Source organism: Pteropus alecto, unplaced genomic scaffold, assembly GCF_000325575.1.
Source record: "Pteropus alecto unplaced genomic scaffold, ASM32557v1 scaffold75, whole genome shotgun sequence".
Lineage (NCBI taxonomy): Eukaryota > Metazoa > Chordata > Mammalia > Chiroptera > Pteropodidae > Pteropus > Pteropus alecto.
In genome coordinates, this window is record NW_006440638.1 from 31,516,240 (window position 1) to 31,531,151 (window position 14,912).

At 39.1% G+C, this 14,912-nt stretch overlaps 1 protein-coding gene and 1 non-coding gene across 3 annotated transcripts in view; both read left to right on the forward strand.

Annotated features, from left to right (window-relative positions):
• Nucleotides 1-14,912, forward strand: part of TSEN2 (tRNA splicing endonuclease subunit 2) — a 34,003-nt gene that overhangs the window by 17,117 nt on the left and 1,974 nt on the right. For both annotated transcript variants that reach the window (XM_006917632.3, XM_015593807.2), the window contains exons 5-10: nt 913-1,435; nt 2,315-2,392; nt 6,687-6,737; nt 8,900-9,038; nt 13,256-13,292; nt 13,789-13,900. In XM_006917632.3, coding sequence (XP_006917694.1) covers nt 913-1,435; nt 2,315-2,392; nt 6,687-6,737; nt 8,900-9,038; nt 13,256-13,292; nt 13,789-13,900 — 940 coding nt within the window. The remainder of the gene's footprint in view (nt 1-912; nt 1,436-2,314; nt 2,393-6,686; nt 6,738-8,899; nt 9,039-13,255; nt 13,293-13,788; nt 13,901-14,912) is intronic.
• On the forward strand, nt 6,394-6,512 carry LOC112484483. The gene has a single exon (XR_003048022.1). It is a non-coding gene; the product is annotated as a 5S ribosomal RNA (ribosomal RNA).

A 14,912-nucleotide genomic window follows, 5' to 3' on the forward strand; every position in this document is an offset into this window, starting at 1 on the left:
ACAAGCCACATGTCTTCTTAGGTGCTTTTTAAACTAACTGCTGTAGGTAGAGGCATAAGTGCTTGAGTTTCACAATGTCTTCAAGCCTTCCACTGATCAGACTTCTTACATATGGGGTGATCTCGCATCCCATGAATGCTTTTCAGCAATGTTGTTAGGTGTTGATACTTCTTCACCAGAGCAGAACCCTGTTGTTTAACCTGTAACTTTGTGTAACCTGGGAAGTGTGTTCAGGGCTTGCCTTCAAGTTTAAGAAACTAAGCATGAATTTTCTCATTAAAATATACTTGAAAAATTATCATGAAAAAAGGAGCCACTTCCATTAGGATGCATGGCTGTATGTATATAGCCACAATCATTTCTTTCCATGGGCGGTGGAGACATTCGGAGGTACTATGAACAAAATTTATTGAAATTTTCATTTTTGCTTTCCAATACTAAACAAAAGCTCTTTATATTATGAATGGAATATGTATATATACACAGATATATATATTTATACATCTGAATATATATATATATCTGAAAACGTGATATCTAAAATTGAAAATAATATGCAACAAATCTTGACAAAGGATGGCCATTTTCTCTTTATAGTTACCTAAATCATTTGATCTACCGATTTTAAATTACATAAATTTTCATACTTTGTTAAACTGGGGTCAATTTTTTTTTTCAAATTAAGCAAGTTAAATGAAGCTCTATTATAAAAACAAACAAAAAGTAATACGTGTGTATTATAGAACAGCTAGAAAATGCAGATGAGTTTTAAGAACACATTTACTTATAGCCCACCATTGAGAAAAACCACTGTAAACATTTTGGCATACTACTTTTCGATCTTTTTTACATGCTCTCTTGTCTTTTACATATTAAAATTCAAGTGTTACTAACAGTGTTTCTGTTTTGCAGGTATCAGCGTAGTGTAGAATGGGCCACACAGCTCTTGCGAAGACAGGGGCAGGATGAGAACACAGTGCATAGAATCCTCAAGGATTATACAAAACCGCTTGAGTACCCTTGTATAAAAAGGAATGAAGAGGTTCAGTTGCATGACGAGCTGGGCTCTGAAATGCTCTCCAAAATAGAAGGCACAGCAGATAGAGAGAATCTTTCTGTGATGAACGGAGATGGGGGGAAGTCAGACTATATGAAGGATCCCAGCAAGCAATCAGACTGCCTGCAGGAAGGCTCTGGGCATGACCCACAAACCGCAGATGGCTTGGATGAACACATGATAGAGGTCGCTGCACCTCTGCCCCAAGTCCATTGTGGCAAACAAGATGTTCTGCCCTGGTGTGGTGCTCAGCCTGAGAACAGCAGTCAACGAGAAGGTTTCATCTGTGCTGGAGAAAGAGGGCCTGATGATGAATATGTGCTGGTGGAGGAAGTCGTGGGTGATGTGACCGAAAGGGAAGATGCCCCAAATGAGGAAGTAAGTAGAAGAAAATACATCATTTCCTCCAAAGCCATCTGTTTCTGGCCCATAGGAGATTTTGGCTAATTGGATGCCCCTTACTTGGAACTGGTAGCGGGTCCATATTAAACATCCAGGATATGTGAGAGGTGGTCAGGACACCACACTGCAGACACTTTGAGGGAACCAGCAGGCACTGGGTCCTGCCCCAGTGGCTTAATAGTTGTGAGGGCTATTTTAACTAAAACGTTCAAGTTTGTGAATAACTTAACCTTAAAAAATGTATAAATTAAAGCAAGTCCAATAATCCCCTTGTTTGGAAGAAAAATAAATGCAGTGGTGATTGCACAGTCTTGAGTGTAGCGGTGGGGGCAGGCTTCGAGTGTGGACATCAGCCATCACAAGAGAAGCAGTGGGAAGCAATTAACAGCCACTTCATTAAGGGGTGCACTGTCAGAGTTGCCCTAGAATTATCCGTAATAGTTAAAAAGTAGAAATAATCTAATGGTTAAGTAGTATGTGAAACTCCTACTTGAAGAAATGTTATCTAGCTTTTCAGATGAGGTTTATGAAGTCTCATTAAGAACCTAGGCACATGCTTGTAAGGTACATACAGTTGGGTGGGAAAAAAGGCCCATAAAATCTACCAACAAAATGACCACAACCATGGGAAAAATTCATGGGGGCAGAAAGGAAGGAAATAAATCAAAATGTTAATAGTAGAAAAACTAAAACTTTATTGTCCACATAGGTAATAAAAAATTATTTTTTAACAGTATGAATCGAACAAATGTAAATCTGAGAAATTTATAGGAAAACTGCATTTTAAAATGTGATCTATATAACACGTAGTACTTCCATTTGTTCTACATGTTCCTTTTATTTCCTTTTCTTCAGTTGGTGCAAAAAGGGAGACTAACATGCAGAAGAAATCCATATAGGATCTTTGAGTATTTGCAACTCAGCCTGGAAGAGGTATGTTTTCAGCATGTTCTCTTAGCTATTGGTCTCTGGGCTGGGGCGACACTGTATAGATGAGTCTACCTCAAAATGCACTTCTGTGTGTGAGTCAGTAACCAAGAATTCAGTAACTGAATATCGTAATTTGGTATTGACATCACCCGAGGCAGTTTCCAAAGTAGGCCTGCCTAGATTTCACTCTTTAGCCTTCATTTTATCAATTCTAAGGTGTGTGGGATGGGGGTGGGGTGGGGTTGCCTGGGGGCCTTTCCTATATCATTCCACAGAGGTTTCAACAGGTTTGTCTAAACATTTCTTTTCACCTCAAGGTTTAAGATTGGCCAAATATTATGGTACTAATTTTCCCAGGTTCTAAAAAAAAATGTAGTTTATTGCGACATAGTTCACATACCATATGATTACCCATTTAAGGTGTACAGTTCAGTGATTTTTAGTGTATTTGTGGAATTTCTCCAGCTTTTAATAAGCTATATTGCATGCTTCCAGTCATGTAATAAGTGACTGCTAATTACCTAAATGGACTCTAGGTATTTCCTTCTGCAGAACAGAATTACTAATGCACGTTCTCGTTATTGAAAGCAGGGGTCCCCAGCCCCTGGGCCGCAGACCAGTACTGGTCCGTGGCCTGTTAGGAACTGGGCCACACAGCAGGAGGTGAGCAGCGGGCAAGTGAGCGAAGCTTCATCTGTATTTGCAGCCGCTCCCCAGTGCTAGCATCACCACCTCAGCTCCAGATCATCAGGCATTAGATTCTCATAGAAGCATAGGTCCTGGTGCCAAAAAATTTGGGGACCACTGAATAACTGCATTCTCAAAAGTTGGCTTAAAAAGTGGCTTTCTAACAACTGTATCATTTTTCCTCTCATTTGGAGTTTCTCTGTCTTGTGTTCATGTGACTTTCAGCTCCACCTTTTTTGCTTATGTTTATACTGTACACAGAAATGTCCCTTCTGCCCTTCAAGATAGCATCCCTTCCTCAGTCTCATGTCCATGGGTGTGCTTCTTCTCCAAAGGAGTGCTCTTGCCTACCTCGGATAGCCTCTGCAGTGTCTAGTACAGTTCCTGGTGTATATGTAGGTCTCAGGTGTGCTTCTTGAATGCATCCACATTGGTAATTTTATAGATGTGTCCTCAGAGAAGTAATTGTGTTTCTAGATCCTCTTGATCTCCTGATCTGTGCTTTTTGTAGTGAGGCCAACAATACAAAGAACAGACTTTCAGAGCAGGAAGGATGTTTGGAATTATTTACTTCATCTCCTCATTTTACAAATGAGATAGCTTAGTCTGCTGTAGAGTACAGTAGCCACTAGCTGCATATGACCATTTAATTAAAATCGAAAAAAATTCAAAATTTTGTTTCTCAGTTGTGCCAGCTGCATTTCAAACACTCAACAGCCCCATCTGGCTAGTGGCTACTCTCTTGGAGTACATATATAGAACATTCCTATCATCACAGGAAGTTCTGTTCACAGCACTGCGGATACCCGTTCCCTAAGTGCTTGAGCCTCAGCTTCTCTGTAAAATGAGGGTTATGTAACACCTTGTTCATAAGATATTCTAGAAACTAAATCATGCATGTAATATACAGTAGCTAGTATATAGTAAATGCTTAATAAGTGTTAGTGTCTGCTATTCTGTCATTGTCATCGTTATTAAGTTACTTGTAAAAGCTATTTAGTAGCTGACTGGAACTCTTTTTGTCAATTAGTGCTTTGCAGAAATATTCACTGGGTATTTACTATGTGCCAGGCACTGGGTTAAGTACCAACAATACAGAAATAAATAGAATATGACTCTGGTCCTAAAGATAGCACAGAAATAATTACAATTCAGTGTGAAAAGCACAGTATGGTATATGGATTGTGCCAGTGTTACTCCTCTTGTATCCTTGTACCCAATGCCGACATCTATTAGGTGTTTAATAATTATTTGTTAAATGGATATGTACAAGGTATGGAATTTGCATAGAATTTGATGGAGTCCAAAGAGACACGAGCTAACTGGATAGACTTTGCAGAGTAAGTGATATCTGTGGATGTTAAAGAATAAGTAGAGGATTGCCAGATAGACAGGGGACAGCATGGATTCTTTCATGCAGCTCAGTCCTAGAAGTGGCAGCACAGGAGGGCTAGATCATGGAGGACATGTCTATGAGTAGGGGTCTGACCTGGGCCTGGTGCACCAGGGCACTGCAGATGGTGATGTGGAGGAGCGACAGGGACCAGAGCTGGCTTCAGTATGAGCGTGGACTGGAGGGTTGAGGCCATGAAAAGCCTGTCAGCCTCTCAGCTCCAGGAGATGACAGCAGTAGGCCTAAAAAGAATATCAGGTATCAGAAACTAGCGGGTACAGCCTCACTGTTCCAGGTGGGTGACCAGTTGATGCTTTTTAATGACAAGTAAAAAAAGGTGCTACTGTCTTCTGCCTTCTCCCAGACACTCCCTGAAGAAAGGCAAGAGTAATGAGATAGCAGATGAGATTGCTCTGCACTCTTGGATGCTGCGTGGCTCCTGAGACTATTCCAGAGACGTGTTGCAGAAGTTCTCAAAGAGCATACAGTTAAACCTAGCTCTGCTTCTCAGTTCTGTTTGGCAAATTTCCTTTGAATGATTCAGCCATGTTTGGCACACCGCTTCTACAGTTTAATGTGTTTCCATAAATGTCTGTCAGGAACATGGGCAGTCCTGCCGTGATGATTCAAAGCAGTTCTTTTTAAGGACTGAGAATGGTGATACCACAGCTGACTTAAAGATCTGCTTCTTAGAGATCTGTTACTGAGAGCTGTTTTTCTGTTATAATGATTTGGGCCCTAACTAGATTTTGTGATACGATGTTAAAATTATCATGAAAACTCATCCCTCCATCTTATTAGTACTATCAAAGCAAAAACTTACTAATGAGATCTCAGAAGACATAATTACCAACCTCTACAGATCTCCCCAGTCTGCTGATGATTTAATTTTAAATAAAATCAGCTCAATTGAATTAAGCTCCCCTCCATCTGTGATAAGTGTCTAAGAGCCTTTTTGCATAGATTCATAAAAGCTATTTGAGGCCAATAAAAATGAGGCATTGGTTTCATCAGTTCTTAGGAAAATATATGTTTGCTGATAATGGAAAGTTTCCGAAGAACTTAAATTATAACAGATACCAGGAAGAAATCTCTTGCTAGGAAAAAGATGAACTTTTCTAGCCTACGAAATCTAAATTGTTTTTATAAAGGGAAGGAAATTAAAATGAATTGAGCATAGCTTTTTAAATCTTTATGACACACTGCTGGTAGAAATGTAAATTGATACAGCCACTATGCAAAACAGCTTGGAGGTTCCTCAAAAAACTAAGAATAGAATTACCATATGACCCAGCAATCCTTATTCTGGGTATTTACCCAAAAAACTTGAAAATATTTATCCACAAAGCTATATGCACCCTGATGTTCATAGCAGCATTGTTCACAGTGGCCAACACATGAAAATAACCAAAGTGTCCATCAGTAGATGATTGGATAAAGAAAATGTGGTACATATATACAATGGGATATTACTTAGGCACAAGAAAAGATGAAATACTGCCATTTGCAACAACATGGATGGATCTTGAGATTATCATGCTAAACGAAATAAATCAGACAGAAAAAGTTGAGAACCACATGATTTCACTCATATGTGGGATATAAAACTAAAAGCAACAAACATGAAAAACAGACTCATGGACACAGACAGTGGATTAGTGGTTATGAGAAGGAAGCCAGGGAGAGGGGAAGTAGGTAGGTGTAAAGGGGGTCAGATATTTGGTGGTGGAAGGAAATTTAACTTTGGGTGGTGAACACACAATGCAATATACATATGACATATTATTGCACTTGAAACCTATTTGATTTTATTAATGTCACCCCAATAATTTTAATTTAAAAAAAAATTTAAATACTAACAGTAAAAAAAAAAAATTTTATGACATTTAATCTCATTAAATCTTCAACCAAGAAGGCATTATCAGTCTATGGCCATGCCACCCTATACGTGCCCGATCCCATCTGATCTCGGAAGCTAAGCAGGGTCGGGCCTGGTTAGTACTTGGATGGGAGACCGCCTAGGAATACCAGATGCTGTAGGCATTAAAAAATGTGTGTGTGTGTGTGTGTGTGTGTGTGTGTGTGTGTGTGTGTGTGACCATTTTGATGACAATTCAAGGACATTCATTTGTATTTGAGGCAAAGAGAAATCAATCTGTAAAATAATTTCTTAAGAATGTGGAATAGTTGAGCATTTTCTGCTTGTTCTGTTTTTAGGCCTTCTTCCTGGTCTATGCCCTGGGATGTCTAAGTATTTACTATGAGAAGGTAAGATGTTTTATTTAGTTATAATCCACTTTAAATTTTTCCTGATGTTAAAAGCAGGTTATAGTAATTTCCATATTGCTTCAATACAAATTTATCTACTTTTACTAAGTAAAATAAGGAATTGAATTTTTCTCTAAGTTTCAGCTTTGAGTCCTGAATTGGGACCGTTTAGGCAAAAGCCACTTTTGACCATTTTAGTTGGAATTTCATTCCCAGAGGGTAGGAGAAGAGCAATATCTTACATAATGATCAGGAAGTCTGTGTCAGAAGGGTACTAAAAATTAACAAAAATAAAAGCCACCAGTATTTAGCACTTCTTTAGTAAAGGGTATATGTTAGGTGCTTTACATTCAATATTTGTAATCCTTACCTCCATCTGGTAAGAATTTTATAGATAAGGTAACCGAGTCTCAGAGAAAATAAATAACTCACCCAAGGTCACACAGCTGATCTGGTTAGAATTAGTATTTGAAAATATACTTAGGATAGCTCCAAAGCCCATGATTTTATGTGGCAGCCAGCTGCCCTTAGAAGAATGGTTGTTCCATAAGAAGTTGATACCATTGTTTGCCTTCTAGTAGAGGAACTAGAGGGCTGAGTACAATGTTGGGAGGGAGATGACACTGTATACCTTTTGTACTTTTTGAATTTTGAACCCTGTGAATATAATAATACCTATTCAAAATAATTCAAATGAAAATGAAATTGAAATTAAAGAGAAATGCAAGCAGACAAAGCGTATTTTATTCTGTTCTTGGAAGTACACAATTTTATCATTCATCAAATATTAATTATATAAATCTTTTTCCCAAGTATTGCAGTGGTTTGGAAATGAGTGTCTGACTAATGGGTGACTCATTTTCCCAGATGGTGGCCATTCTTAGCCCACCTTGCCTCCTCTCCTGGGCCTTAACTGAAATTTGTCAGAGCGTTCCAGATGCTACATAGAATCCTCAACATCTGAAACATGATGGGCTATCCATGTTGGAAGTTCAGCCTTCTCTACGAGACTATTGCTTCTCAGGGGAGGGGTTGAGTGTTTCCTCACAATGGGATTTGAAGGCTATACATATATGGAGTTTCCATCTTAGGAATAACTGCCACCACCACCACCACCCCACCCCCCGCCCAAAAAATACCCCCACAACTCCATCTCTTATTTATGTTATTAAAATCTTCATCTGAGCCAACTGAGCAAATCTTATCAAGTGACTGAACCCTAAACCAACTGAAGAATTGATCATTTTACTAAGTACTTAAATGAAACGAAAAACTTTACAAACTTCACTAGTTTTTGTTGTTGTTGTATTTTTTTGTATTGTTACATCAAAATGTTCTCTGAACCAAACCATTCTCCGTCTCTTCAAGTTCTACATTAGAAAGTAAAATTCTCTTATAAGTAGTTGGATTATTAATTTGTGCCACCAGTTCTGTAGTTTCAGAGACTAAATGGAGCATTTTTTTAAAGGCTTTTATTAAATAACTTGTGCCTTTTTTGAACGTGGACTGACACGTAGTAGCTACTCTTTAGAGTCTGTGAAATGTTTGGCACATGCTTCCCTTGTGGACTTGTTACACTAGAGCACCCCAGCATGCACTCCTTCCTCTGCCTGCCAGGTTCTTCCGCAGCCACCACCACCACCTCCTCCAGGAGTCTCCACCAGCCCCTTTCACTTGGCCACTTCCTTGCCATCTCCAATGTTACTGCCTCAGGACAGCCTCTCCTGAGTTTGTAGAGCAGTGCTGTCCACTCTATAATGAGAGCCTCAGATGGGAGCCATGTGTATAATTAAAATTTTCTGATAGTCACATTACAAAGTTTTTTAAAAAGTCAAGTGAAATTAATTTATTATGATATATTGCATAATTTATTTAACTCAACATATCCAAAACTATTGAGGTAGCTTACATTCTTTTTTTCCTATTAAGCCTTTGAGATTCCACATGTATTTTACGATTGGAACACATTTCAGTTCAGGCATGTGGCTGGTAGCCGCCACATTGGACATCACAGGTCTAGATCTTCTAGTTAAATCCCTCTTGTGGGTACCATGTTTGTTTTATTCCTTGCTTCAGCTTCACACTTACAGATATTGATTATTGGCTGAATCATGAGTGAGTACACACATAATAATGCCTTTTTTTTTTTTTAATAACTTTAGGAACCTTTAACAATTGTGAAACTCTGGAAAGTTTTCACCATAGTTCGGCCCACATTTAGAACTACATACATGGCATACCATTACTTCCGAAGCAAGGGCTGGGTGCCCAAAACAGGACTTAAGTATGGAACAGATCTACGTAAGTAATTCTTGGCTTGGTAGGTGTCACAACCAGGGTTTGCATCAGATCCTAGGGTGGAAAAGCAAAGTGGTTATATGTGCTGTTGCTGATCTTTTCTAAGAAATGTCTTCCTTTTGGCTTAGATAAGAATATTGGATATTTGGATTGGAGTAGAGGGTGTGTTCAGAAAGAATGAAAAACCAATCTAGGGGAAAAGCCCGGAGTAGAAGCTTGCAGCCCTAAGTCAGGCTTTTCCTTTCATCTACTCTGTGATCCTCAGAAAGAGTTCTGCAGCAGCCAGCCCCACCTGTCATAAGCCATGCAACAGTTTCTTATCTTCTGGGCCTCAGTTGCCTCAGATGGCAAATGAGAATAATCACCTAATTGTAATAATAATCATAACGATCATGTATTGAGCATTTACTACATGCTGAGTATTTTACAACCATTATCTCATTTAATCCTTACAGCAGTTCTATGGGATGGATACTTACTACACTCATTTTTCTGATAGGGAGACTGCAGTTTTAGGAGAATGGCTCATTTGCCTTGATGGAGCCGTTTATGTTCTGGTGGAGGAGACGAACAAGCAAACACATATGTAATATAATTTCAGGAACTGATAAGTACCATAAGAAAAATAGAGCAGAGTAACAGGCTAAAGAGTAAAAGAAGTTAGTAAACGCAGTCAAGAAAGCGCTCTGAAAAGAAGTGACCACAATGAGAGAGCAGGTCACTTGAGAATCTGGGGAAGAGCACGTTAGGCACAAAGGCCCTGAGGTAGAAACAAGCTCGTCAGGTCACAAAAAGATAGTGTGTCTACAACTTAGAGATCCACAGGGAGAGTGACATGAGGTGATGTCTAAGCGTTGGGCCAGACCCAGGTGATGTAGGACCTGGCAGAGACTTTGGATATTTTTCTGCTGAGTGGACATCTTGGGAGATTTTAAGCAAGGGGTTGATTTAAATTTAATGACTTAATTTAACAGGACCCTCTGTCTGCTCTCTTACTAATATACTGCAGGAGGGCAAAAATGGAAGCAGAGAGACTAGTTAGGAAAACTGAGCTTGACCAGCCCCAAAGACAAAATGAATGTAAGATCTGTGGGTAAGAGAGGAACCAGGAATAATGCCTAGCTATTTGGCTTAATGTTTTGGACATATTAAGTTCAGTGGCGATACTGTGAAGACAGGCAATTCTGAAGCATGGAGAGCTTTGAGATAGAAATTTGGACTTGTCATTATATACCTGGCACTTAAAGCCATGGGCCTGAGTGAGTAAACATAATCACTCATGTCACTTCTTCAATAAGTCCTCGAAACTCATTTTCCTCATCTGCCAAGTGATGGTGCTGCTTCCTGGATGCTTTTCAGAATTGTTAGGTTCAAACTAAAATTTCAAGATGTATGAGAGGCCATCTAAGAAGTCATAGCCCTTAAAATCTTTTGAGCTGTCACATACTTGTTCTGTGTGTTTTTTGAGCCCTTTTAAATGCTCCAAAATTGAGTGTGCTTAATCTAGACTCATATGATGGTCTTAGGGAGCACCTGCACCCCTGAAATTTTATTCAAAATATTGTGTTTATGGATTGGTGCATTTTTCTGGATCAAGAGTCCATAGCTTTCATTAAATTCTCAAAGGGGGTCAGCAATCCAAAATAAAGGTCACTCATCCCTCTTAAGATAAATGGCTTCTTTTGTTTCTTTCATGCCTGGATTTTCTGTACAGGTATCCTAACACAGAGTTACCACACAAACGATCAGGATTAGCTTGAGATTGGTTTGCTAGGCTTCCAGATAATTTTGTTGGCCACAAGTCACATTATTTAAATAAGTGAGTGATGTGCCTGTTCCGTTTTACTTCATTGGCTTTCTGCCCCCTTCTCCTTTTCATGCTCCTGTAAGAATAGCCACTCAGCGTAAATGCTTGGCAGGTCTTCTCCAACTTTCTCATTGTGTGAGTGAAATTTAATTAGAATTTTCCAGTGGATAAGGCTACAGTGATACATTAAGAGGTGGCATGGGGTGATAGAAAAAGTGCTCTTTGGGTTCAGAGCCGGCTCCACTTATGACCTCAGGCAAGGTTCTTCATCTCTTTGTGCTTCTGTTTGCTCATTATACGACATGGATAACAACATTTTTATAAAATAACTTTCTTTATTTTAAAAAAGTGCATTGCAGGGCAGCAGGGCTTTTGTTGAGTGCCTTATATCATATATTTTCAATACTCAAGCCATATTTGTGGATGATTAATAGAGAGAATTTTCCTAATTTAAAAATAAACTACCTTATTAGGATGGAAGGATAGATTTTTTTTAAAAAAAAGAAAAGGAAACTAAATCAACTACTATTTCCCAACTCTCTGGAGGCCTTTGCTTCAGCTGGGGCATATCATGCACTTCAAGCCTCTTGTATAATTAATGTGAGACCAGGTCTCTGGCCCAGGAGCAAATGAAGGATATCTTCAGTTTCTGCTTTAGCAAGAGTTCACGATCAGTGCTAGTCCAGGATGAGAGGATCAACTTTCTAAACTTTACTCCTTCTCCAGGCATAGCTGGACGGTGCCATTGGTTTTTAACAATACTATTTTAGGTTCGAAGGCTGGTGACCTAATCACGCATACCTTAGAACTGCCAACATGGGTTAAACCCAGGACATTCTCTTAACAGTTATTTCTGCTTACAGAGCTAATGACTCATGACAAAGGGCTGTTATGAAATTCACATCTTATCAGGGAAACTCTTCCTTGAATAAATCGTGTCAATCAAATTTCATTCCAGGAGCAGTATTTGGAACAAGTGATATGGATCTCAAATCAAGTGCAGCTGCCGAGCTAGTTCAGCTTGATCTCCCACTGGTGAAAACCAGACTAGAAACCAAGGGAGAGCCTTTCCTTACATTCCCCCACCCAAAAGCTGCCATGGCTGCTGGCTCCTTTGGTGACCAGGCCTTTTGCTCTGGTGCTTTTCTTCTCTTGTCTTATTTAATCTTAATACTCCTAGGAGTATAGTGTTTACCTCCCTGCCACAGACTGTGTGCCTCCAGAGGGTTCCCTGTGCAGTTCTAGGGTCCACATGGCAGAGTCTCTGGCCCCAGGCTCCCTCTCCAGGTGGCAACTCTTGACCTCCACAAATTGAATTACAGAAGTCCCCTTTATTTGAGATTTCTCTTTCCTCGGTTTCAGTTACCCATGGTCAATGGCAATCTGAAAATATGGAAAATTCCAGAAATAATTCATAAGTTTTAAATTGTGTGTTGTTCTGAGTAGCATGATGAAATTTCTCACAGTCCCTCTCTGTCCCACCCAGAATGTGAATCATCCCTGTTTTCCATGCTGCATACAACCCCCACCCTCTAGTCACTCAGTAGCAGTCTTGGTTATCAGATTGACTGTCACAGTATTGCAGTGCTTGTGTTCAAGTAAACCTTATTTTACTTAACAATGACCCCGAAGCCACTCATAACTTTTATTATAGTACAGTGTTATAATTGTCTTATTACTAGTTATTGTTGTTAATCTTCTTATAGGTATGTGTGTATATATAAGAAAAAACATATCTATGTATAGATATAGATAGATAGAAAACATACATAGGTATATATGGGGTTTGGTACTCTCTGCGGTTTCAGGCATCTACTGGAGGTCTAGGAAAATATCCCCCATGGATAAGGGGCAACTACTGTAGTAGGACAGACTGATCTCTGAGTGGTGTGTATGGTTATGTGATTTTCCGCCCCCACTTGACTTTGAATGTCTTAAAAATAAGCATGAGTCTTGTTCACTTCTAGTGCCAACACCTAAGTCAATACCTAGCCAGATTAATTTAGACACTTTAAATTACACTAATTTGATACAAACAACAAAATGTTGATCTATGTTATACAAACTGTATACTCTTGATACACTTTCACACTCTCACTCCAGAGAGTATAAGATGAAGCAAGACCATCATAAGAAGCAAGACAAGAATTGCTTGTGTGGACTGTGGAATTCATTCGTGGAGTGAAAAAGAGGATGAGGATGTTAGGGTCTTGGCAACAGATTTGCTCTACTAATTGCATTTTGTTTCAGAGGCAAAAAACGGTTTGAATTTTAAAAATAGACTACAGGGCATACTGCACATTACCCATATAGAGATAATTGGGTGTTTATGTCCTTCTGGAGAAGAAAAAACTTAAGTAATAAAAATAAGATTTTGATTTGAAGTGATTACACATTTTCTTTTTCTTTGCAGTGCTGTATCGAAAAGGCCCTCCATTTTACCACGCAAGGTTTGGAGTGATTTTTAAATAAGTTAATGACTTAAGGGGACATGATGAAATTTCTGGCCTCCACTTTAATTTTTCATTGCCACAGAAAACAGTCATGTTCCTGTTGGCCTAATAGAGATTGATACTCTTATGTGCCTTATACACTAACATTGTTATACTATATATAGAATAATAAATTATGACATTGAATTAATCTTTGTGGCAATTGTTCCTCTTAATATCAGTGAATATTAGTATCTAAACAGTACAGCTTTTATGTTGGGAGAAATATTTCTGTTCTTTTCCTGTACATGTTGAAATCAGCCTGAAAGTTTGTAACATAAAGTGTGAGGTTTTCATTAATATTTTCTCAGTAGCAGTCTAGGGGAATTTAGGATAAGATGATTTACTTTTTATTTTTTATGCATCTTCATTCTTGGTAGGAGGAACAATATTTTTTTAAAACAGATTGATTTCATGCTTTTTATTTTTAAAACACCCTTTATGTGTTTTCCAGTTACTCTGTCATTATTGAGTTAGTCGATGACCATTTTGAGGGCTCTCTTAGAAGACCTTTCAGTTGGAAGTCGCTGGCTGCCTTGAGCAGAGTTTCAGTGAATGTTTCCAAGGTAACAACATCAGCTCTTCGCGTGTCACTTAAGTGGTTGGATTTTTTTTTTTTTTTTTTATGTAATAGAAACAGAAAGTCATTTGTAGAAACTTCAAAATGTTCCTACCAGTGAAGTCCTGGAAGACTGGACTAGAAGCTGTCTTCCCTCATGTCCCCTCCTACCATTCCTGGCTCTAAGCTCCAGGAATTGAGCTTTGACATTTCCCTTCAGTGGGCATTGCCTTTCTTCCCAGGGGCGCCATTGGTAAGCGCAGCCAGCACATGCTCAGAATGCGCTCACACATTCACAAAAGAGTCCAAACATTACACATTTCTTTTCAAATTTACAGATCTCTTAGGAATGGAATTAACTGCTAAACACTTGACGTGTTTTTTTACCACCTGTTTACTATTCTCATGCTAAGAGTGAGGAATTGAAGGGTCAGAGATGTTTAGTGAGAAACCAATGGTCTTGAAGTTCATTACAAAACTGAGCTTCAAACCTAGAGCCACCTGAGTTGCTGGCTGTGTTCTACTATATCCTGCTGCTCTCGAGGTAGAAGAGAATTTCATCTTACACCAAGGCCATTACTGATGAAAACTGTGCATTCTCTGTTGTTCAGTAATTTGGTAACTGAAAATGAATTGTAGGCCTCCTCCAACTCTGTCCCACTGCTGCTGGAGGTGTGGAAGCTGAGGCGAGAAGGGCCAAAGGGGCCAGGGGACAGCTGTCTTAAGTGTAGGTTAACTTGCTTAAGCTCCAGCCTATAAAAAGTAGCTTTGTCTTATAGAAATAGGGAGTCTGTGCAGTTTCTAGTATTATCGTGCCCACTTTTTGGGATTTGTAGCATATATTTAATATTTCAAATACTGTATTTATCACCAGCATATCTACTTTATTTGCTTTCTTTTGCCATGTCAGTGATGACTAAATGGCAAGTCCTTAGTCTAGAATGTGAGCCCAGTTATGATGTTCCCAGGAGGAAACTAAAGTGCTCTGTGATGTTTCCAGGAGCACACAGTGAGAGGGA